We start from the raw sequence: 23,071 nt of genomic DNA on the forward strand, positions 1-23,071 counted from the left end.
CAAGACAAATGAATATAAATGATTCATTTTCCTTTATGACTCAAACATATAAGTAGTTATTTATTGAAATGCCATAAATTTTCAAATTAAAGTTACCAAATACTTAAAGGATATATTAAAAGTCTTAGCTACTTTTAAAGTACATTTTAGGTACACTAAAATACACTCTTAAAGTCTTACAATACACCCAGTCTTCGGACAAACAAGGATGTTTAATCTTTTTAAGGATTCACCTCTCATGATTTTTTAAAATATCTCTGCAATTTAATATAACTTTGTAAACAACTGTTCCTGTGTAAAACACTTCAGAATTCTAAACCAAGTCCTCTTGAAGTAAAAACTTAATTTTAAGCTTATATTTAAACCATACAATAGGTCATTTAAGGCCATATATGTATTTTTTTTGTTAATGATTTATATCAAAGTAAAATTCTTATTTGTCTAGATCCTCTAAAAATGTCATCCAATCCTATCTGATCTTAATTGCCAACTGCAGCATAACAGAAGCACAAAGCACTACTTATGCTGATCTCGATCTCTAATGTTACTCATTTTGCCCACAAATCAGCAATAAAATACATTAAGTGTAGAACCTTACACTGAGAGTAATCTCTAGCAAAACTGACACACAATGTTGCCTAAATGAAAAATCAAAGCAGACATTTCAATTCATATCATAGCATACATAGTTAAGGACAGTGTAAACATGGCTACTATTTTTAATAGGAATGAGCTTAGTTCAAACATTTAAGAACTAATTATCCCCAACATCCAATAACCATGCATCAAGACAGTTAGTCACACACAGAAATAATTTTCATGATGCTCATTCACACCAATAAAACACAGAACTGAGATTATCTTACTTTACAAGCTTGACATTGTAAGGAACTTAGTGCCAACTAGTTCAAATCTGAAAAGGAAAATTCATTTAGTTAAGTAGCTAATTGGCTATGATTAGTAATTTTATAAAGCACTTACTTTATGTGCTCCACTTGCTATAACCCATTCTCTTTGATCTTTAACAGCAGCAATCTTTTGAAGAATGTCTATGGAACAAAGGAAGTTACATATATTGGAGCTTTACCACTTAGTATTTTCCATTTTACTAATCAGAGAATAAAACAAAACACCAGATTCTTTGAACCATGACTAGCTCATTTTACTCTATTACTTCAGTGCATAGAGGTATTTAGTGGTATTAAATTCTTAAGAAGAAACATTATACCTAAAAAAAAGGTTTTGCTTTTCCACAGTTTCAGATACCTTTATAATTGAGTGATGATGCCAACAATTAATCTAATAATACCTTAGTAACTGATCCTCTCAGGTATTTTAAACATTTTAAAGCCTCACATACAAATGTCATAGGTGCAGTTAAAATTTATGTTATCTGCTATAACACTTACATGTCATGTTGACCAATTTGTCTATATCACGCTGCTCCTCTCCATAATCAAGATAGCTATTTGCTACTGTTTCCATATACTGTACGTGGGGAGAAAAAAAATAAAAGTACATTAAAAAATGAGTTTTAGTTCATAAATCTGGAGTGTTATGCACACAAATAGCCTGTAGGTGGTGCAGCTGTATCATTAAAAAAAAAAGGTAAGTCTGTAAAGTGACATACTTTTGCTGTTAAACTTCTCAGAGTACAGAAGAGATCTTTGAAGTACAAGAATTCAGAATGCAAGTGTAAAAATTCCACAAGAGGAAAATCCACTGAACACCCCCAAATACAAAGACCTTACTTCTAGGGCCATACTCAAGATACGCCATAATTCACTGTTCAATGGGCAGTTCCCACTCACTGAAGAACGAGTATTAAAAATCCAGGAGTAAAGCAGTGTTAACGTAAAGCAACAACAATACAGTTATTAGTTATCAATAATGTTCTGCAATGCAGAATTACTGTAGTCCCCAGTTTTCAGCCTGTTCAACCATTCTACCACTATGCTTTCACCTTCGAAAAGTCATTTGCTGAAATTCAAGGTGCCTTTACACATCTTCCTTCAAAAGTCTATAGTGTTTTTTTTTTTGACTGAACCAATTGTGCTGACTTTTCTAATCCTTTCCCCACTTCAGGGGGCATTTCTTATGCTTTCCAAAAAGAAAGTTTTCTGTTAAATGCTGCTAGATTACAAGGATATAAGTGCACTGTGTACTAGTTTAAAAAAAAAAAAAAAAAAAACACCATTTAAGTTCAAACACAGGAATAGATTCACTTCTTTCCATAAACCAAGAATACGTTTTTTTTACAGTATACTTTATTCTAATCATAATAAATTGACATGCAACATAATGGGTAAAGGTACTGTTCTGGTTTAGCCTAGCAGGCAGCTAAGCACCACACAGCCATTTGCTCTCCACCACCCCACCCCATGGGATAGTGGAGAGACTCAGAATAAGGGTAAAAGCTCATAGGTTAAGATAAAGACAGTTTATTAGGACCAAAAAAGGAAGATAAAGGCAGTTTAATTGGACTGGAAAGGAAGGGAAAATATAGTAATAATGATGATGATCATGATGGTGCTGATAATAATTATAATAATAAAAGAAAATACAAATCAAGTGGTGCTCAATGAAATTGTTCAACATCCACTGCCCAGCTTGTCCCCAAGCAGCTGCCCCTAACCCCTACTCCTGCCAGCCAACCCATATTTATTGTTCAGCATGACACCACATGGTGTGGGACAACCCTTTGGCCAGTTTGGGTCGGCTGTCCTGGTTCTGTCCCCTCCCAGCTCCTTGGGCACCCCCAGCTTCCGTGCTGGCAGGGCAGCATGAGAAGCAGAAAAGCCCTTGGCTCTGTGTAAGCACTGCTCTGCAGCAACTAAAACATTGGTGTGTTATCAGCATTACTCTCATCCTAAACCCAAAACACAGTGCCATAACAGCTACTAGGAGAAACAACTCTATCCCAACCAAAACCAGGACAGGTACTAAGAGGAATTTTACCTGAGCTAGATTTTCAACCCCACCCAAGCTGTGGAGCATTTCCTAAGAGAAAGAAAATAAAAAGACAAAAAAAATAGAGTCAGAATACAAAAGGCACTACCAATGAGAGTATGCTTGAACATAAATGTCCTGTTCACTATGAATGTTGAGAAACCTTAACTCTAGTGATCAAAGTCAATGCATTCTGGAGATGCTTAGCACTTTCAGAGTTTAGAGTTACTTACAATAAGTAGATAAATGAAAACACAGAGGTGAAATTTGAAAGATTCCAAAATTAGAACAACAGTATAAGCTTTGCAACACATGCAAAAAAAATATATATATACAATACAAATATCTTAACAGATGTCTGGGGCTGTCTTGTGAAGAATGGCTATAACAGCCAGAAAAAAAAAAAATCGGCTTGTTTGTAATTCAGAAAAATAGGCTGCTAGGAGGAATAGGTAGCTTTCAGTTTTCTTCAGTTAGTACGTTATGGAAATTTTACATATCTGTACAGAGAAGTAAAGTCAAGTACACAGTCTAGGGCTCTGGGCAATGACCAAGACATCTGTTATGGAGATTTATGGGTTCTTTGTTAGGGTTAGCAACACCAAAACCTACAAGAAACAAATACCAGAAAAAATAGTTACCCAGTAACAGTACATGTTCTCTACTGAAATCTGTTTGCAACTCACTTACATCTTTGCATATAGAAAAATAGGTGCATGTATATATTAAGTGTGCGTCCATAAGAATATACACATTTATATACACATGCACCAACACAACCATATGCATGATGTTATATACATCCTCTTGTCCAAGAAAAAAACAACACTTTGATATACTGACCTGGTAGCATGGATCCCTGATTAATAATCTCAGGCAGATTAATACTCTAAGAAAATGGATGGATGGAGCTTGATTAACCCACTCTCTGTAAAAGAAATATCCAAAACATAAACCAAATACAATAAAGAAGTATAAAAATACTTATACAAAAAATTTGGATTCAGGAATCAATTGACTAGAAGATTACTAAACTACAACTGTACAATATACCATACTGTAAAATTCTATGCTATAGACTTTTTATACCATTTGTATTCAAACATAGTGACAAGTTCAAATACATTGATTTTATTTGATTTTTTGATTTTTTATTTGATTTTTAATTGATTATATGAACACTATCAGCCAACATTTACTATCACTGAATTGATGCAGGGAAGTACATGCTTATCTCTAAGCACAAGCTGATCATACTTCAATAGAAACTTAAGTGCTTGGATCAAGGCCCAAAAGGCAGAAGCACTAAAAGCACACATCAAACTTCAGCTCACAACTTATATTTGCATAAATATATAATAAGACCACATGGGTGCTTCGGAAGTTAAACTAGCTAGAGTTGAAATACTTATTTTTAAATGATCATGATCTATCTTGGGTTTTAAAATTTGAGTACTATTAGTCTTCGGATTTTTTTTTTCATTCTTTTTGTTTGTTTCCAAATAGAATTTCCTCTTTTATGGTTCTGCATACAGTTCCAGCACAAGACTTGGCAGAAAGCACAAAGCATCCAGGGACGGCAGTCCTGTATAAATACCAGAAACGGAATTACTATTTCTATTGTTTGTTGTAGGTATATATCACCATTTTCCTTTTCGAAAAACAAACAAACAAACAAACATTCAGATATCTTTGGGGATTTTCTTTTGTTAACTGAGAGGACAGAATCTGTATCTTGGCAAGTTTCCAAGGAACAGAAGTCTATGTGACGTGGCAGCTCTCTTACGTTTTTATCATTTGCAGTTGGGAATGATGCCAATGGCTAAAAATATTTTGATAAAAATAAACGTTTTATAAGTAGAAACTAGCAAAATCTCAGCCCTTCCACGCCAACATTCTGCCCAAAGTAATAGTGTTTTTCATTATGCTTCCATACTTGGCCACTTCAAGAAGTGCATAACTTTCATGGAGAGTGAACAGCAACCATATACTGGCAGGCAAGAATTTGTAAGTCAAATTAGAAAATTATCTTTAGCTTACTTTAAATGGTGGCTCTACAAAGTTATACTTATAAAAAGCATTGACTCTTGGCAGATGTTAGTTTCTTTAATTGTGTAACACATCTGCCACGTTTCTGAGGGGACAGTAATTCTCTGAGCCTGGTTAACATTTGAGAACCTATTCACGTTACTAGAGACCTTAGTGTATATCCAGCATATGCCAGCAGGATTTTTTTTCTGCCTGCTTAGTTACACTCCTTATCCAAACAACTTAAGTTCTACTCATCACGGTGTTTTTTTTTGCCAACAGAACTATCTCCAACCAGGACTTCTGCTGACACAGTGACATTGGGAAGTGGGTGTGATTTTTCAATTTGCACCCCAAACAACATAGCTATGCAAGTAAAAGTATGTAATACAGGTCAGGGTGACAACTTCTAAGGCTTTGACACAATGCAACGGCAGTTGTTCCAAAGTGAGGACACCATCACAGACACAGTAAAATATTCATAAAAGGTAACTAAATCACCTTTGTAAGGTGATTACTTATCCTAAGGGTCTATCAAATTTATTAATATATGCTTGTTTCATTAACCTTACCTGGCTGCTTACATTTATAATACAAGATGCTGGTTTTGTTATATCATCATAATCACCGATGGGTACCAAAGAAAACGAAAACTAAAATATGAGCTAGGTATGCCGTAATGTATAAATAGAACTTGTTATTCTTTGTGTCTTCTTATTCTTAAGAAGTTACTCTTAAACACTTAAATTTTTGGCAAATGAAGCTGAGCCACTGATGTGACGTGGATAGGTACTGAGATCATAAAGTTCCCTTGCAAAAGAAAAAAAGGAAAGAAGGAAAGAGGTTCCAGATTTACAATCATTTAAATGATTTGTTGATTTGTCTTAAAATTTCCTGCTATTTAAACAATTAAAGATGAGATAATTCCCTAGTTAAATCTGCAAAAGTGTCTAAGCAAACTGTGAATTTTATGGTGGTTTTCAGGTACTTACATAAAATCAATTTGTTACATATTAGCACATTTAAATGTTCTAGGATTCCTCCTTTAAGCTTCTGTATCATTTAGGATTTTTTAGAAAATGTAGTTTGGATTGAAAAAGGAAAAATACATCACACAGCAGTGGTGTATAGTAAAAGAAATCCTGAAAAATACATTTTTTTTCCAGAAAACATCTTTCTCTACTCCCCTATTTTTTGAAGGTCTTGCATGTTTTTCTTGCTCAACCAAATGACAGCAGCATAAGAAAGGGCTTTTCCATAAAATACAAATAAAAATCAATAAAATAAGAACAAAACTATTTAGAAAAAGGAACTATAGATTACAAATACCAGATACGGGCAAATGATCAAAGAAAACACAGCAGATGTTAGAATTCGGTCATCCAATTTTTGTAAAACATACCCAGTCCTTCCTTCTTCTATCCCAGGCACCCAAGCATTCAGTCGTCAAAGCTAACCCCAAAATGATTGTTTAAAATATTAAAACTAAGATTATGCAGAGATGTGAAGCTACTAGTTTCCACATAGAGGTCTGCTGTTGAAACATATATATACCAGGCCTTATCCACACATTGGTTCTCTAATTAAGGCAAAAAAGTGTGATCCCTCCTTGGGTGTGAATGTGTTCAATATACTGACCTGCAGGTAAATCTGTTCTTAACTAAAGCTGTAAAGATCTCTTGAAACAGCTTATGTCTGGGATGTTTGCTAAAATTTCTCTCATTCTTGTAGGTCACACTAATGAAAAATATAAGGAAAATGCTGAATTGGTAATTATCTTTTAACAAGCCAAAACTTAACACTAGCAAGGAAAGTTAAGAAATATCATATGAGCACTTACAATGGAATAACACAATTTCAGATTTCCAGACACTAATAAGTATGGAAGAACAGTCTGTCTCTTGCATAACTTGGGACTACTATAATGGAATATTATAAGCTTTCCAAATAAAGAAACTATTTTATTTAAATTGGGTATATTAATTTTTCAACAGTCCACTCTACCGAGTGGAAGCATGTGTCAAATTTACAAAAGCAAAAATATTTACAGTTAGGTTTAGAAAATTAAAAGTATATAATTTGTATCTCAGCGGGTTAACATGAAAGTACAAGAAACACAGTTAAATACAAATATAAATGCCTTCAACACCTCGCCAAGTCTAAGACACATAAAGATGTTCAGAAATACAACACAGTACCATCGTACTAGTTCTTTCTTTTACCTAAAGTTTTCAAGCTCAACAGCTTCAGTTGATTCTTGCCACTGACCATGAGGGTTTTGTCCATTGTTTTTGACGTTTTGCAGACTTCTTGTTATGCTGGATTGACCACTTTGGAAACCTACAGCTGGAAGCTAAGGAGGAAAAGCAGGGTACTCATGAGACAAAGAGTGGGTTTTAACAGTTTTACAAGAATTTTAACAAGAAAAAGTACCTTTTCTCAAGTTCTGGCTTGAACTATAGACACTATTAAACTTTCCATCCATAACTGCCATTGTAAAATACACACACATAAACACATCATGCGATACAAAACCAAAGTGGACACTGATGCAAAGCAAGGCTGGAAAACATGTGTGTGGAGACATAAAATATTAGGAATAGTATCTTTTCAAATTTATAATAGTAAAGCTTGAGAAAATCTGCAACATATATTCATTTTCTGTTTCTTACCTGTCTCAATTCTGTGAGTTGAGGTGAAGATTTTCCCATGTCCTAGAAGTTTCGTGCACTGATATTTATGCCCTGAAGATTTTTAGCTCAAGTGTTATTCTCCAAAGACAAACTGTTTACGGTTAAAATGTTGATTTTTTAAAATTTTTTGTACTTTATTACTCTTCACCATGTTGTAACTAATAAATCTATTAACCTTCCTTCTTGTGAGATTGTGGAAGGGTGTGGAGTAAATCCGTGAGGGTAACTGACTGTGTGTGTTAATAGCTGGATACAACCTGCTTGAGATAGTGACATAAAGTAATTGTTTTTCCTGTTTAAATAAAGATTATGGCAGAGTAGGATGGGAGTTGGCTCAGTTTCATTCTTTCACCCTTTCACCCTTTCTGAGTAGGATTTGCCCCACAGAGAAGCACTAATATTGCAGGCAGAGGTGGGGGGGCCACCACATCCACTACACAAGGTTTTAGTAACTTTTCATCATAATAGAGCACAATATCGTAAGTATCTGCCACAAACCATAATCACCATTATTTATAATTATACAAGTCTTCAGCATGTTTAATAATAGTTATTGAAAAATACCTGCTGTTTGCCTGACAGAACATTTAAGAGGGACTGAAGTCTTTTAAGATCGGAATAATCCCTAGGATAAAACATAATAGCATAAATATATGTTAATAGCTACATAAACGTATTTCTTTAAATAGTAAATAGTAAAATAGTAAAAAATATTCTTTAAATAGTAAAGAAGGTCAACAAACAACAATCCTACTGACAGAAAATAAAGTTTTCTGGTGTATAGTGTCCTCATTTTACATGGAGAAGAATTTATAGCTTCTCCAGAATGCGTTAAATCAACAAAGGTGTAAATAAACTTCGTGACCAGAGTAACAGTTGTCATGTTTATACTGCATTTCAAATTAAAGCATTCTGCTTTGGCAGCTAGTGCAAATTCCACGTGGGTCTTGCTGAAGTTCAAACAAAGACGTCAGATACTATACCTCACAGAAATCCCATGAGGCTTTTTGTCTGTTGCTTTTTCTATGCTCTTCATCTTTTTGTCCTGATCAGGCATTGTGTGTATCATCGTCATCATTGCATGACTAAGAACTCATTTCCTTAAAAATAAAGTAGATCAGAGTTATATTACTGCAGCATTAAGCAACAAATGTCTACTTACAGAACTGAGATGACTCGAAAAAAAAAAAAAAAGAAAAAATCAGCTCTACAAAACAAAAAAACTTTAGCAACACAAAAAACTTCAGGCATTACATGAAGATATTCTTTAGAATTCCAGATATTAACAAGAAAGTAATAAATCTCATATACAGAAGCCTGAGTTTCCCAACACATTTTTGGTGAGGGTAAATAATACCGGCTGTCTAGCTATTTCACTTCATTTTTATTGAGCTTTTTCTTATTATTTTTACCATTAATTTTTCACCACGGATTGGCTAGTTATATTACACAGTGCTTACAGACTGACATCGAGGTCGTATCATACAAGGTGTTGTCCAGACTACAAAGGAGATAATGGATTTATCATCTAATTACAAAAGATGGATCAAGGGTAGAAAAAGGAGGTATCTGACAAATAAATGAGATGCACACATCATGCAGTCTAGGAAAGAAGCACAGAAATTTTTAGCAGAGGTTGGAATCCAGGTCTTATGAATTTCAGGTGAATGCCTTATTCCAACAGCACCCAGCTTTTTTTGCAGTGGGAGGTACACCTTATTTCAGTAGATGAACAGAGATGTAATGGATTGGCCTTGTGAGGGTCACTACCACACATTAGATCCACTGCAAACATTCCGTTTATTTGCATCAGGTTTAGTAGGTCTGACTTCCAAGAAAAAAAAAAAAAAAAACAAGGATAAGTACCACTTACTGTACAGGATCGGTACCACTGCATGATTCTTTCTACTTGTTTTACTACTCACTAAACACTGATAGTTTGGATGTTCCCTGTCGTGTCTGTAACAGGACTTTCTCCTTGAAATCCTATAGCCTTCTTTTCTCTTTGTGCAGTGTAGAGTACTGCGATTGGTTTTTATTCCTCTTTCTCATAAAGGCAAAGATGATAATGACCAGGATGGAAACAAGCATGGTAAACTATCAGAAGCTGCTGTTTTCCTCCCGAAAATTAGAGCTGTTTTCCCAATTATACATTCTCACATCAGGCACAGAAATACACAAAATGCAACTGCTGACAATATGAACTCGTGCACTCTGGGAAGTGTCCTGTAAGCTCAGTTCATCCACTCCTGTTGTATTAGACAAGCCTTTATCCTATCTCCAGTAACTGCACAGAGAATCATTGATCTGGATCCCCAAGAAATTCCTCCACTCTCCTCCAATATTCAAATTACATGTTCTCTGTCTTAACCCTCATCACCCCACAGCTTGTCCCCAAGTACAAGGGCAGGGACAATATACACAATGGAGCATTTGTCCGTGAGGCTTAAAGTGTTGGTGCCCTTCAGCTTTCCTGCAGATATAAGCCAATGTAATTGCCAGCTGCGGTGAAAACAGCAGCCCCTGTCCCTTCCCAAGTTCAGCCACTCCTCTCCACTTCATCAGCTTACCAGACCCAAACCTGGGCCAGTTTAGAGAACTAAACAAGCAGAAAACTGTATAACTCTGTTTGCATGGTTAGTTTTCTACAAATTTAGCTGTTACAGTCACCCCATGAGCATCTCTGCTGACAAGGCAGAGGGCAGGAGTACACGGCTGCAGAAAGTGGAGAGAAGAGCAGAAAATCCTTTCATCAGTAGCCAGTCCTGAAATCAGGTGGGTGTACTGGCACCACACCCTTGGCGAGGGGTTACCGAAGGATCAACCCCTTGTTTTCCTTGTACCAGCCATAAACCTGAGAGAAAACAGACATGAAAAATTTCCTTACCAATTCACACAGTGACTTGACTTTCCTGAATCACTAAGTAAGTTCCCACCCATGCGTTTCTTCTTTACTTGTGCCAGAAGAAATTTCCATGGAGCCAGGCTATTAACTATCTTATTAACTATGCCCCAGCTATTAAGCTGGCCCCATGAGTAATGCATAAGAAACAAACCAAACAACACTTGCACTTTATTCAGGTAGTGCCAGAAAAAGATTGAGATCATGCAACTTTTAAAAACAACTGAAACACATTAATGAAAATAACTTTACAGTGTAGAGTCTTATTCGATTCCATTTAAAACAATGAAATGAGAGCAATATTAATTAATTCATTTTAACTGGTAATAATTACGTTTAATTATTTATGTTAACTCAATTACAAAGGAAGAAAGATGCATTCTGATAGTGCTGGCGTGCAGGATAGGACAAGAAATGTTCCAGGAACCCTGACAGAAAGAACTCACATGATGAGAAACAGGAGACAAAGGAATTACTGCAACAGATTTGATCTGTGGCCCAGTCTAGTATCTGTCTCAGATGACACAAGCACATAAGGCTTCAGAAGGTGAAAAGAAACCCCAAAATAAACAAAAACACAAAGAGGATATATCTACCTCCACAAGCTAGAGCGCAATGCTTAGAAACTCGCTTTAACAAAATGATATCTTATGGTCTTTACAATCTTTATTAGCAATAACTAGTGGATGTAAGTAACAGATACAAATAGCTTTGTAAGCTAACTAGCTGCTTGATTGACCTTGAACTCCTTTCTTAATCACTCCAGGGGCCGAGTTCCACTACCTAATTATATACAGAAGTTTAACTGGCTTAAGCTGGATATAGAAGCAACAGATATGTTATATCTTGGCTTTAGTAAGACTTCTGATGCTGTTGCTAGATAGGAATGTATCTAAGCTGGGTGAGGTCAGATGAAAAATCACTCCTTAAAAGAGCAGTTATCAACATATTATTGTCAAAATAGAAATGTGTTTCGAGTAATGGTCAAATGACGTCAGAGGAAGATCAAAGATGACAAAAAAAGGTTCCCAAAATGTACTTCTCCTCCTCCGACCAGAAGGAAACTCTAGACCTCTTACCCTCTTGTTCTTGCAGAGCACGGCAGCCAGAAGCACCAGCACTGAGCAGCAGCACAAACGTAGGAAACTCCCGGCTCGTGAGCACGTACAGACAATGTTTGAAGAGTTCTGTGTGTTTTATCAACTGAACCAATATGGAAATCTGCAAGTTTACGATACATGAAAACTTCCATATGCATGTGTTTCCCCCTTGAATTTTGTTTTATCACTTCTTTGAAGATTCTCTGGAGATTCATTAGGATCCAATATGAGGTTCCCGTTTTCCCGGCAAATAAGAACATTCAAGCCGCTGGTTTTTGGTCGTTCTCTCTCTGCACCACACCAGTTTAAGGGGAGCCATAAACGGCCGGGTCTATTCTCAAATTCTTGGCCGCACGCAACGTGCGTCTCTGGACTATTTTCCAGACCATAACTTGTACCTGCAGATTCTGCCCATCCTCACGCCGTACCTCTCCTCCTCGCCTTAACCCCCCGGCGGCGCTAAGGCCAGGCCGCCCGCTGCCCCCCCGAGCCCCGATGGAGGTCTCCCTGCCGCCCCCCTCACCTGCCAGCCCCCGCTCCCGGCCGCGGCCAGGCTTCCCCAGCCCCAACCCGCGGCCAATCGCGTCCCGCCTTCTTGGCGAGGAACGGCTCGGTGGCCAACCGCGAAGCGCGGCACTGCGAAGTGCCCGCTGCCCTAGCGACCCGCCGACGCCGACCGCTGTTGCCATGACTACGCGGACGCCGCTGGCCCAGACATGGCAGCCGTGGGCAGGGCCGCGCCGCCCCCCCGGCCCGCAATAAAAACGCCAAAAGGCCTCAGATTTATTGTTCGGTAGATTTTTATTGCTTTTACCAACTGTCCGAAACATTACAAAAGATAATTTTATTCTACCAGTAATTAAAACAATAAAGGCTGGATCTTTCACATCAAAGACAAGTCTGAGAGTCGTGTTTTCTATAGAAACTGAAGAGAGAGCGGTTCTGCGTTTGGAATAATGTTGTCATTGGCTTTGGATTTTGTTAAAATAAAAAAACATCATTGTAATTAGAAAAACAGTCATAAAAATTTGAACCGTACAGTTATCACATTTCAAATAATCAGCATTAAGATCAAAACTGTAGTTCAGCTACAGACGCTGAACCATGGAAGACCCAGTTGCGCAGGAGTATCAGCAACGATAGAAAGAAAACCATTATAAATCATGTGTCTTGTCGATAAATCATCATTTAGAAAAGTACTGATTTTCAAACTCAGTCATTATTCCAAATAAATGTCAACAGATACTAAATTCAATATGAAAGTGTCTTTAGATTAACTTCAACGACAACTAAGTTCCTATAAGTTTTCACTAAAAAGTTACAAAATAAAATTGACTTAAAATCCTAAGCAATTTGCTTTGTATTTATAGCACTACTTTTACACTGACTCAAAGCTGTGTGCTTCTAGTCTTACAGTCTGCTGTAAAATAAATTACCGTTGGTATAAACAAAGTATTTCACACAGTTGTACTGTACTTGATAATGAATTTGAACTAGATGAGTAATTAAAACATTACTAATCACATACAGCAAAATGAAAACTAAAATCATAGCGATGCTCATCTAACAGACTACATTTCTGACCCCAAAATCATGAACCATTTATCTTATGATTTACAGAACGTATGTACAAGATAACCCTTTAAAATGGTGCAGGTTCTGGGACGTGACACCAATTTGTTACAGATATATTTTACAGCAAGTTGCACCTGCCTTTGCAAAGGGCACAAATTAGGAAGCTACCATATAAAGACAAAGATGGAGGTGAAGTAAATGAAAAGTTATTGGAGAGCTTTCAATAGATATAGAAAAAATGGCCAACACATTTTTTTGAAAAATCCCACTAGGGCACCAAATTCTATCCTAACAGGCTTTACGACAACAAACTTGGCAATTTGGAACATTTCACTAAATAACAATGTAAGATGACCTGTTAGAGCTGCTAAATTAATCTAGGAAGAAAGTATAATGAACTTGGGCATATGTAAACAGAATGAAATTGTAATACATATGAAAAGTACTAAGGAGTTTTGTAGAATATAATTTAAACAGGAGACTGCATTTTCTGTGAAATATTTTAGACGATAATTTAAATGGAGTGGTCAAAATTAAGACCTACACTTCATGTAAACATTCATATTTATAAATAAATTAGAAAAAGAAAAGGGAAAAAACAAAAAACAGGGACTTCCTGAGGTGGCTCTGCAGCCAGATACACAGTAGCACTAAGCTCCATTCCGGGAAACCAAGGCATCTAAAAAAAGTGCAGGGTTGTTTATTTTCCTCTAACTGTTGGAATGGAAATATATTGGCTTAATTTTTATAGGGCTTAATCCCTATGAAAGAATCAGTGCACAGTATTTATCACTGTTCTTTTGTACCCATTAAGGCAAAACATAAATCTACATATGGTCTGTCAACTATATCATTAAACGTTTTACTTTAATACTATGCACGATTTTAAAGCAGAAGTGGCGTAAAATGAGCAGCAAATTACTTAAACATAAGTTATCAATGGGTTTTTATGCACTTAATACCAGGTCTTATATTTGTGTGGGGTGGGAAAAGTGCAAGCATAACATGCTACTAACAAAGAACACTGGAACTAAAGGTCACTGTAAACTGCTTTGCAAGTCATGGTACTTCTGGCACTGATTAAAATGTCTACACAATTAATGAAGAAATACTGTGATTAGACGTGGGCTTTTTTTTTTTTTTTAAATCCACTAGAGAAATACCCACTTCTTTTAATATTGGCCCAAACTTAACCCTTCAGAAGAAGCCAGATAAAAGATGTGCAGCACCAGGGAAGCCTGATTTCTGGCATTAAAGAGTTAAAAATCTAAGAGGCTTATACTAATTTTTTTTGGGGGGGGGGGCGGTCTTTGGAAATCATTGTAGGGCTGTGAACATGAAGTATAAAATACTAACGGGAAGACTTGTACATGAGTAATGTACTGTGGATAACACTATGTAAACTGCTCAAAATAGTATTTTCCCTCTTTGATTCACTAGGAACTAACTAACAGTCAACAACTGAGGTTTACTTTTTTTTCTTTCATTCTTTTTGATAATGCTAAAGTTTTGGAAAACCATCTGCCATAGTTTTATTGCATCTCAGTTTGACTAGAGGGAAAACAGGTATTTTCTGAAAGAACCCATACTCAAGGTAAGGCACAAGCTACACTACTATCTAAGGAAAAAGGAGCATCAATACAGGCCATACACAGTATTAGTCAAATTGGTAATGCAGACCTCACTTGTTTTTTTCCCTGACCCGAGCCTTCATGACAGTTTGGGTAGGACTACTTATATTGCTGTACGTTATGATTTTCAGTAAACTGCCTTATCAATTCAGCCAAATGGAAAAGAACATAAACAACAACAAAAACAACTACATTATATGTAAAGCAAAAGGTAACAGTGCGTGTAACTTAAAAGCTGTTTTTAAATATTTCCATTTATTCTCACTGATTGGTTTATTTAGTAATATACAATCATCTTCTGTCCAAGTGTCACTTCTCTGAAGAGCACCAGAATTCCACCTCAAGTGGTGTTTTCAGATGAACTCTGCCCTCCTCCAAAATCTTCTCCTTTTGCTTTGTTGAGAATTTTACCATGCAGTCCATGGTAAAACTCCCAACATTGCTTAAAGGCAGAATTAAGCAAACAGCTATATTCTCGGTTTGAAATTCGCACAGATCCCAATTAAAGCCATTGTAACACATCAAGAAAGGGCTGGTATCACTTCAGAAAATAGACCATTCCAGGAAATAAAGTCAAGAAACTAAGGCATAAGGCAAAAAGAAAAAAAAAATAATGGACACTGCAGCAGGTAAGCAATCAAGATTTTCATTTACACATAAAATTCTCATTTGAGATATTATAATGCTAAACACTAGACCTTGAAAATAAGTATAATAAAATGCACTGACTGCATTTTTTATCAGTGAGCCCCCCAAAATCCCGTTTACTTTAATAAATGAATATTTAATTTTTCAATTCTTCTAACATGATAAAACTTTATACTAATTAAAATAAATAAAATGTTTAAAATTAAGTTGGTGTGCTATCATATATGCCCTTTACAATGGAGAAGATCAGAACTGTACAAACAAATACCACAAGCCATTTGTAATCCATAAAATAATACTGATCATAAACCTATCACAGAATTAAACCATGGCAAATTTAATCAAATACACAGTGAATTTTAAAATGAATTAAGCAAGCAAAATGTTTTGATGAGGACAAGAAATACTCTGAAGTGTCAGTCTTACATCTGAGTATATCAGGTTTTCAAAGTCAGTGGAAAATGTAAAAACAGGAAAACAATTCAAGAGTGCCAGTGTAGCAAGTATGTATAACTTCCTATAGACCAAATTGCTGTCTGTAAATCTAATTTATATTGTGTAAACGTGGACTTTCCAGAATGGCAAATACTGACTTGGGATTGTAACTACAGTTACTGCACTCATACTGCTACTGAAAAATCAAGAGTGTATTTAAAAAATAGTAGCAGAACAGAATATTTACATATATTTTAAGGATTAATTAGCCACCTGACTTAGGGCTCTAGGCCATGTCTGTAAAATATGAGTGACAGAATCCAAATAACATTAGCATGTAGTGGAGACATAAAACACAGTAGTTCATGTTAACAGCACATTAATAATTGACCTATGAAATCACAAAAAAAAATATACCCTGCAAAAACAAGCAGTAATTTCCTGCACAGAAAACAAACTTCTGTAGCGCACATTATAAACAGAGGTATTGCAAAATTCTAAGCAATGTGGACCAGTAATCATCAGCAAAAGCTGACTTAACTTTTATGCACATACTGATTATTGAAAATAATATGCATTTATTACAACCTTCCTATTTAAAAATGAAAATAAAATTTCCGATAAAATAAATAGCTGAAGTGTGATTACCACTCATCTGACTTGTAGGAAAATCTTCTCCTTATGTAAGCATATCTACAGTGCCCTAAACAATGGCAGAATTAAATACATATTACTTAAATTGGAAATCACACTTCAATGGTGTAATACCCTACAGTGATATATACACACGCACAAATACACACAATTCCCCTTGGTTCAGTTCTATAAAGATGTTTCAGCATCCACGTATTTCACAACAGGTGCATCTTCTACACTTATTTTCACACTTTCCGGCTTCTCAGGGCTGTTGAAAGCAAAGATGATCATTTGAGATATGGTTCACATTACTAAAGGTTGCTTATCAAACATTTTATACACAACAGTCAACACAGCACTTTTTTCAAGTATATTTCTTACGCAGCAAAGATGATATTTCAGTCAGGTTTAATTTGCAGAGAGATTTAAAGTGAGCTGGGGGGGGGGGGGGGGGGGGCATCACACAACATACAACAAAAACACCAACCCAGGGAAGACAGCAGCAGTGAAAGTGCTGGACTTACCTTTTATTCCCACTGGCATTTGTAATATTCAGGATCAAACAATTCCCATGCTCATACACAGTCTAATAAAGCTTCTAGAAACCCTAAACCCATCAGAGTAGCTTACAGTTGTATTAAGCAAATTAAGAGTAGCTTTAAAACTGTAATACATTTAACAAAACAACTAGAATTCCTTAGACATTGTTTAATTTCAGAGTAGAAAGCAAAAATTAAGTTCAAATTCAAGTTCCTTGTAAGTGAAAAGTAAATGCAAATCTATAAACCATGTATGCTCACTTTCTGAGATATATTTCAAGAAATACGAGCACAGCTATTAACTGCTAAACACAAGACAGTAGTTAGAAAATGCGTGAGTAATTATAGCTACCTCAGGTTAGCTCTGGTTACTTTGGCATTCTCAGAATTCATGGAAAGAGCCTTCCACTGTGCAGTTTTGGCCATTTCGTCTGATATGTTTACAATTGAGGGATCAACGCTAAAGAACAAACATACTTTCTGGTTAGTATTCAATACCTTGCAACAGCATTATACTTATTGTCACTCATCAATTACATCAGTTGTACCTTCTTTCAATATTTACACAGCCACATGTTGAATTCACCACTTACAAAGGTATTTAAGCAAAAATTTGAAAAAGTTTAACTCGCTTGTGCAGCCTTAATCACGTATCACAAAACAGTTTCTCACGTAGACATCACTACAAGATTGTGACCATCTCTTTTCTGAATAATCTGTAACTACAGAAAACTATTTAACATGTTCAGGAAAAATGAAATTAATCATACTGTTTTGCTAATGCTTTCATAGATCAGAATTATTTTAAGCAGTTTCCAGGATATAATCAAGTGCAAAAGAGTAGATGTTAATAAAAATATGAAACTGGTAATTCAATTGAGATTAAAAAGTAGTAAGAATCTGTAAATCTCAGTATCTGGACCTTTTCATTTTACCTCCTGCAGAAGTTCAGCCTCACAGGTGGTAAGCTTTCAAAACCTATGAGCTTCACACATTTACATGTAAAGACGACTTCGGTGTTGCCTGTAGGTATGTATTTTGTTCTGTTCCACACTTAACCTTCAGAATCTACTCCAGGAGATAAGATCTTTCAAATTCTTCAAATCAGCACAGAAACATTTCAAAGTGTGTGTGTTGTTTCTGTTGTTTGTTTGTTTTTTTTTTTTTTTGTTTGTTTGTTTTGTTTGTTTTTTTAAACCTCAGGAATCCCCACAAGATGCAAGACAGTAAAATATATAGTAAACACATAAGCACACAGTTGGTGCAATCATAGTTCTACTGTAAGAGTAATTAGCATCTCGATTTAAAACAAAATGCTTTAGTGTCATTGTCATTTGAGTTGCTAAAGTTAAGCCTGCTCTTAAAGTAGACAATAGGACTCAGCAGGAATATCTAACCAACCCCCCCAAATCTGCCTGTTCCCAACCCAGGTCAGGATAGACCTCTAAAGCCCGATTTTTTAACCTAGGCACCCTTAATACTAGAGAGGAAAAAAAAAGCTGACAAGCTATTTATCTATCTCATCTTCCAGGTGTGTTGACAGCTGTAGAATACCTTGCTACTAATCATAACACTTCTCTAGTAAGAGATACATACTGAGGCAAAACGCCTTTCACTGCTGGAAGAACTTTTTAAATCTGTGAAATTCCAGTACTTCCTTTTCTGGAAGAGAATTGATAACCCCACTGCACTCACATTTATGTTAAGAAAATAACCTTCTTAAGCAATAAGGCTACCTGTAAAACATTTGATTTCAGAAATTACAGACTTTAGCCCTCACTTAAATAAACCAAAGAACTGCATACTTAGACTTTGTCTGAAAACTCCAAGTGGCTGGTAAATATATGGCTCAACTGATGCTATTAGTTGTATTTCATGCATAGTAGCACACAAGTACTCCATGAAAACTGACCAAGGAAGCTTCTTCACCTTGAGTACAGCTGGTTGAAATTGAGTCATCTGATCTGTTCAAGATCGTCATGTAAATTTATCATTAAGATGCAGTTTTAAAGAAGAAGAAAAATAAACCAACAGAAATGCCACCTTAACACCATGAGATATACCTTAATACTTCTTAATCAAGGCTGAGTGACAAGCTTGGGGGAAAAAAAAATTAAACTCATACAACTAACTCAGCATGAACCAAATTACATCATTTGATACAAAACCTTTTTTAAAGTCCTGCATTTTATTATACCTGTATTTTAGGGTTTTTACAGGAAAATTCAAGACATTTCCTTCTCCATATTGAAGGTGTACGCTTTCATTGTCCCCTGTCTGAAGCATTCTCTCTGCTTCCTGTAAATTTCAAGTAAACATTTGATAAAATTAGTCATGTAGCAGAAATAAAACAGTTCTCACACTGACAATGTATTTCAATAGGGGTATGGGGCAGAACGGTTCCCTGTAGGTACTCTAATTAAAGCAAGACATCTAGTTAAGACCTCCTCTTTTATTACAAACCTGTAAATTGGGGAAGGAGGTGTTACTTTTTAAGTTTAAGGAATTCAAGTTGTTGGTGTACAGTTAGTGGAGACTTTTATGGAGAAATTATGCAAGTGCATTATTACCGACTAGCAGTTGTTTTTAACTACCACTCTGCACACAAACACAAGCAGAATGTCCCTTATATGGTAAACAGTTTTGTCTCTACTCTAAGCAGAGTAGATCCCTACTACACTGTGTTTCTCTCTCATCCATTACCCACCTTCACACCTGATGAAAAACAAAGGCAACAACATTTTGTGCCAAGAACCTGTTCTTTCTAAACCGTTTGCTAATTTTCACTGCAAAGAGTCATAACTAGTAATAGCATCCTTGAAATAGTAACTTTCCTTAATTGCCAGTAATTGTTCTTTATCATTAAATCTCATTAGTGGAGAACTTCAAAATGTATGTTTGGTTATAAAGTCATATGCTTATGGCACTTAAAATCCTTTAAGTGCCATTAAGCATTTCCTAATGATTTATAACATGCTCAGTTTGAGTGGTTTTACACTTACTGCTTTCTCTTTTTTCTTTTTGTCGTCTTCTTTCTTCTTTTTACTTTCTGGCATAAGATCATCAAGCCAGCTAAGCTCTCTTTTGGTGAAACATAAATCCATGAGCTTGCGAATGAACACTAATGCTAGAACCTTAAGGAAATCATAAACAGAATAATTTATATTAAACTATTGAAATTAAGAAAAATGCACATGCACTTTTAGTACATTCAGTATTTTTAATTGCAGCCCTTTTTTTTTTTTAATAATACTAGTTTTTACCTTACTGGAAAGTTGGATCATTTCCCCTTTGTAGCTTTGTACAGCTGAATTACTTACTTTTCAAGAAATGAAAAATCTTCATATAAGAAAAGTCTTCATGTTTCAAAAGTAAACAACTACTAAAGTTCTTTTGTTTCTTTTCCACTCCCTTCCCTCTTAAGGTAGTAATACATTCTGGGGAGATACCGGATGGTGATGCACACACTCTTGGCAAACGATTAACTTGTAGAACAGATAACTTACCATCATAGGGAAAACAACAGCAGCTGCGGAGGCTTTAATCACCCACAACAGAACAAGACAAGTGAGCTGAATAACTGTAAAGATATGGACCTTCCAGAGTGGTACATAACGTAGATATATCAGGTCAGGTTGATGTTTGGCAGGCATTCCAAACAGTTTTATACGGTCAAAAAACTGCATTGAAAAATAAAAACATCCTTCAGTTAATCATTTTCTTCCTCTCCAAAACAAAACAAACATTTTAGGACACTCCAGAAAGATAAATTTATCCCAATTAAAATACTAACAAAGGACACTGAAAATTCAAGGAGGTGGGGTTGGGGGCCGTTTTGTTTTCCTCTTAACCATTAGTACTACGACATTTTTGAGTATTTCAGAAAATTTGTTGTTCGGCTACACCACTAAAATAATAAACAAAAAAACTGAGAAGTGAAGACAGTGGCAAGAACACTAAACATGACACTTAAGAAATTATCCTACATCCTACTCTGACAATATTGGCTTATTTTATTGATGCTGATGTAAAATAATGCATTAAACTTTTTTTCTTGTAGTGGTAAAGACAAATTGTTCGTTAAAATCAGATTTTACCTGAATGCCTTTTAATGAAGAAACTCCCATGTAAAGAAAGACACCATACAAAACTGGCATTGGAATAAACTGCAGATGAAAAAGCATCAGTTACTTGCAGAATCAACATGATATACCATTGCAGTCCGTTAAATACATTAACTGTTTTTACATCATATTTTACTTATATGAAGAAATTGTACAGGCTGAGGCTCTATTTACAGAGAGAATAAATGTAGCAGTGAACAGCAAAAAAAGCTAGGAGGTGGGGAAGGACCTGTGTTCTTTCCGTAGAGCTAGTAAGCCTGTCATCGTGATTAAAAAAAGTAGTAAGGAATGGACAGTCCAGAATGAACATTTTCTAGGTTGCTACCAATACTTCTATTAACGCTAAGGATGTTGGTTTAAGGTTGCTACTTGATAGGAACTGTATTGAGACTGCCAGCTTCATGAAACTGCCACATGAAAGCTTGCAGTGTTCCCCCCCCACAAGCTGGTATTTCGGGATCAGCTGAAGCAAAAAAGAAACCATACCTACTGATCTATACAAATCTATTATTTTTTCAGGGCTAAACATTGCTCCAATAGTAAGATTTAAACTAATATTCTTAAAATAATGAAGTTGTTCACTGATTTCAGTGGCACTTCCATCAAGCCTCTGCAGCCTACACAGAGCAGATGAGGCTTGCTTTGTTCCCGAATTCATGAAAGATCTGAATAAAGGACAGTCAAGATGTAATTGGAAGCCTTAATAAAAACTGCTGCTATCAAGCCTGAACAAAAGCCTTTACCGAAACTTAAAATAGTGTGGAATAAAACTATGCCTTAGGGATTCATTACTGTGTGTGTATATATAGAAGACAGCGTCTTCACCATGAGCTATATAATTTGACATGCTAGTACTTCTTTAGCATTAACTTCTACATTAAACCAGCATATATCAGTACATGGAACAAAAGCACAGCAGCTTACGAATTCAAGCCTTTGTCTTACTTCTTTGTTTTGAACACTAACAGCCATTTACAGTGAAAAAGAAAAGTATTTCATAGAGTGATTTGTAGTAATCCCATTCCTATTACGCTGGATCCCACAACAAATTAAAGTATTAGTTTCCAAGAATCAGTTGTGCAATAAACATCAGGCTTCAACAATCAGCACCTTTACTTAGTGCTTTTGAGCAACAATAAATCTATTTCAGTATTTCTGCTTTTGATTCTGGCAATTTCCATTATACAGCTGAGCTCTTGGTAGCTTTTCTACCAGAGATTGTCTTATCTGAGTATATATTTTTAAATATTGCTTTATTTTATTCAGGTCTTTAACAAGCATAAATGATCCGTTATTAAAAATTTATAATATGTAGTTCTAATAATAAACTATAGCTGTGTATTCATAGATCTATTTCCTCCCATTATCCAATCTTAAACAGCCATTAGAAGCTACCTGTTTGTGAAATGAATTGTGATCTATCTTCCACAAAATTCTTCACAGGTATTGGCAATTATGCAATTCTATGCCACAACTGCTACTTTGGCAAAAGATTTCTATTTATTTCTCTCCTAACTGCTGAAGTCAGCACAACAAAACAGAAGTGAAACTTATTTTACTCTTATCTGAGCAAAAAGCTTACTGAACTGATATAAATTCAGAGGCAAAGTGTCAGCTGAGGCCACAATTTGACCTGCAGAATCTCTTATTACACCATGATGCTGTGTAAGGTCATCTCAACACTTTAAACCTCAAAGGCAGTTTAAAAAGCTGGAAAATAAAGAAAAGTGAGCAATGTCATTTCTGATGATCACTTCTAGTACTGTGTGTTTCTGCTTCTTTGGCCATATTACATTACTTCTGTTCAAGTG

At 35.7% G+C, this 23,071-nt stretch overlaps 2 protein-coding genes across 18 annotated transcripts in view; both read right to left on the reverse strand.

Moving 5' to 3' along the window:
- The window catches only part of NEK10 (NIMA related kinase 10), a 106,159-nt gene extending 93,902 nt beyond the window's left edge, over positions 1–12,257 (reverse strand). For 6 of the 10 annotated variants that reach the window (XR_013946229.1, XR_013946233.1, XR_013946234.1 and 3 more), the window contains exons 1-9: positions 11,652–12,184; positions 8,654–8,770; positions 8,235–8,295; positions 7,200–7,330; positions 6,616–6,714; positions 3,793–3,877; positions 2,959–3,000; positions 1,410–1,488; positions 982–1,049 (exon numbers count right to left, since the gene is read on the reverse strand). Coding sequence is in view for 2 of the 10 variants with exons in the window: in XM_080579133.1 (XP_080435259.1) it covers positions 982–1,049; positions 1,410–1,488; positions 2,959–3,000; positions 3,793–3,877; positions 6,616–6,714; positions 7,200–7,330; positions 8,235–8,295; positions 8,654–8,748 (660 nt within the window). In the remaining 8 variants the exon portion in view is untranslated. The other 4 variants (XM_080579132.1, XR_013946231.1, XR_013946232.1 and 1 more) reach the window with 4 other exon arrangements.
- A 197-nt stretch (positions 12,258–12,454) lies between these two features.
- SLC4A7 (solute carrier family 4 member 7) overlaps positions 12,455–23,071 on the reverse strand; it is a 144,993-nt gene continuing 134,376 nt past the window's right edge. For all 8 annotated transcript variants that reach the window (XM_080579123.1, XM_080579127.1, XM_080579122.1 and 5 more), the window contains 6 exons: positions 21,234–21,302; positions 20,643–20,816; positions 20,139–20,270; positions 19,334–19,434; positions 17,489–17,596; positions 12,455–16,865 (listed from right to left, as the gene is read on the reverse strand). In XM_080579123.1, coding sequence (XP_080435249.1) covers positions 16,784–16,865; positions 17,489–17,596; positions 19,334–19,434; positions 20,139–20,270; positions 20,643–20,816; positions 21,234–21,302 — 666 coding nt within the window. In that variant the 3' untranslated portion in view covers positions 12,455–16,783. The remainder of the gene's footprint in view (positions 16,866–17,488; positions 17,597–19,333; positions 19,435–20,138; positions 20,271–20,642; positions 20,817–21,233; positions 21,303–23,071) is intronic.

Source organism: Anser brachyrhynchus (assembly GCF_964034855.1).
Source record: "Anser brachyrhynchus genome assembly, chromosome: 2".
Classification (NCBI taxonomy): Eukaryota; Metazoa; Chordata; class Aves; order Anseriformes; family Anatidae; genus Anser; species Anser brachyrhynchus.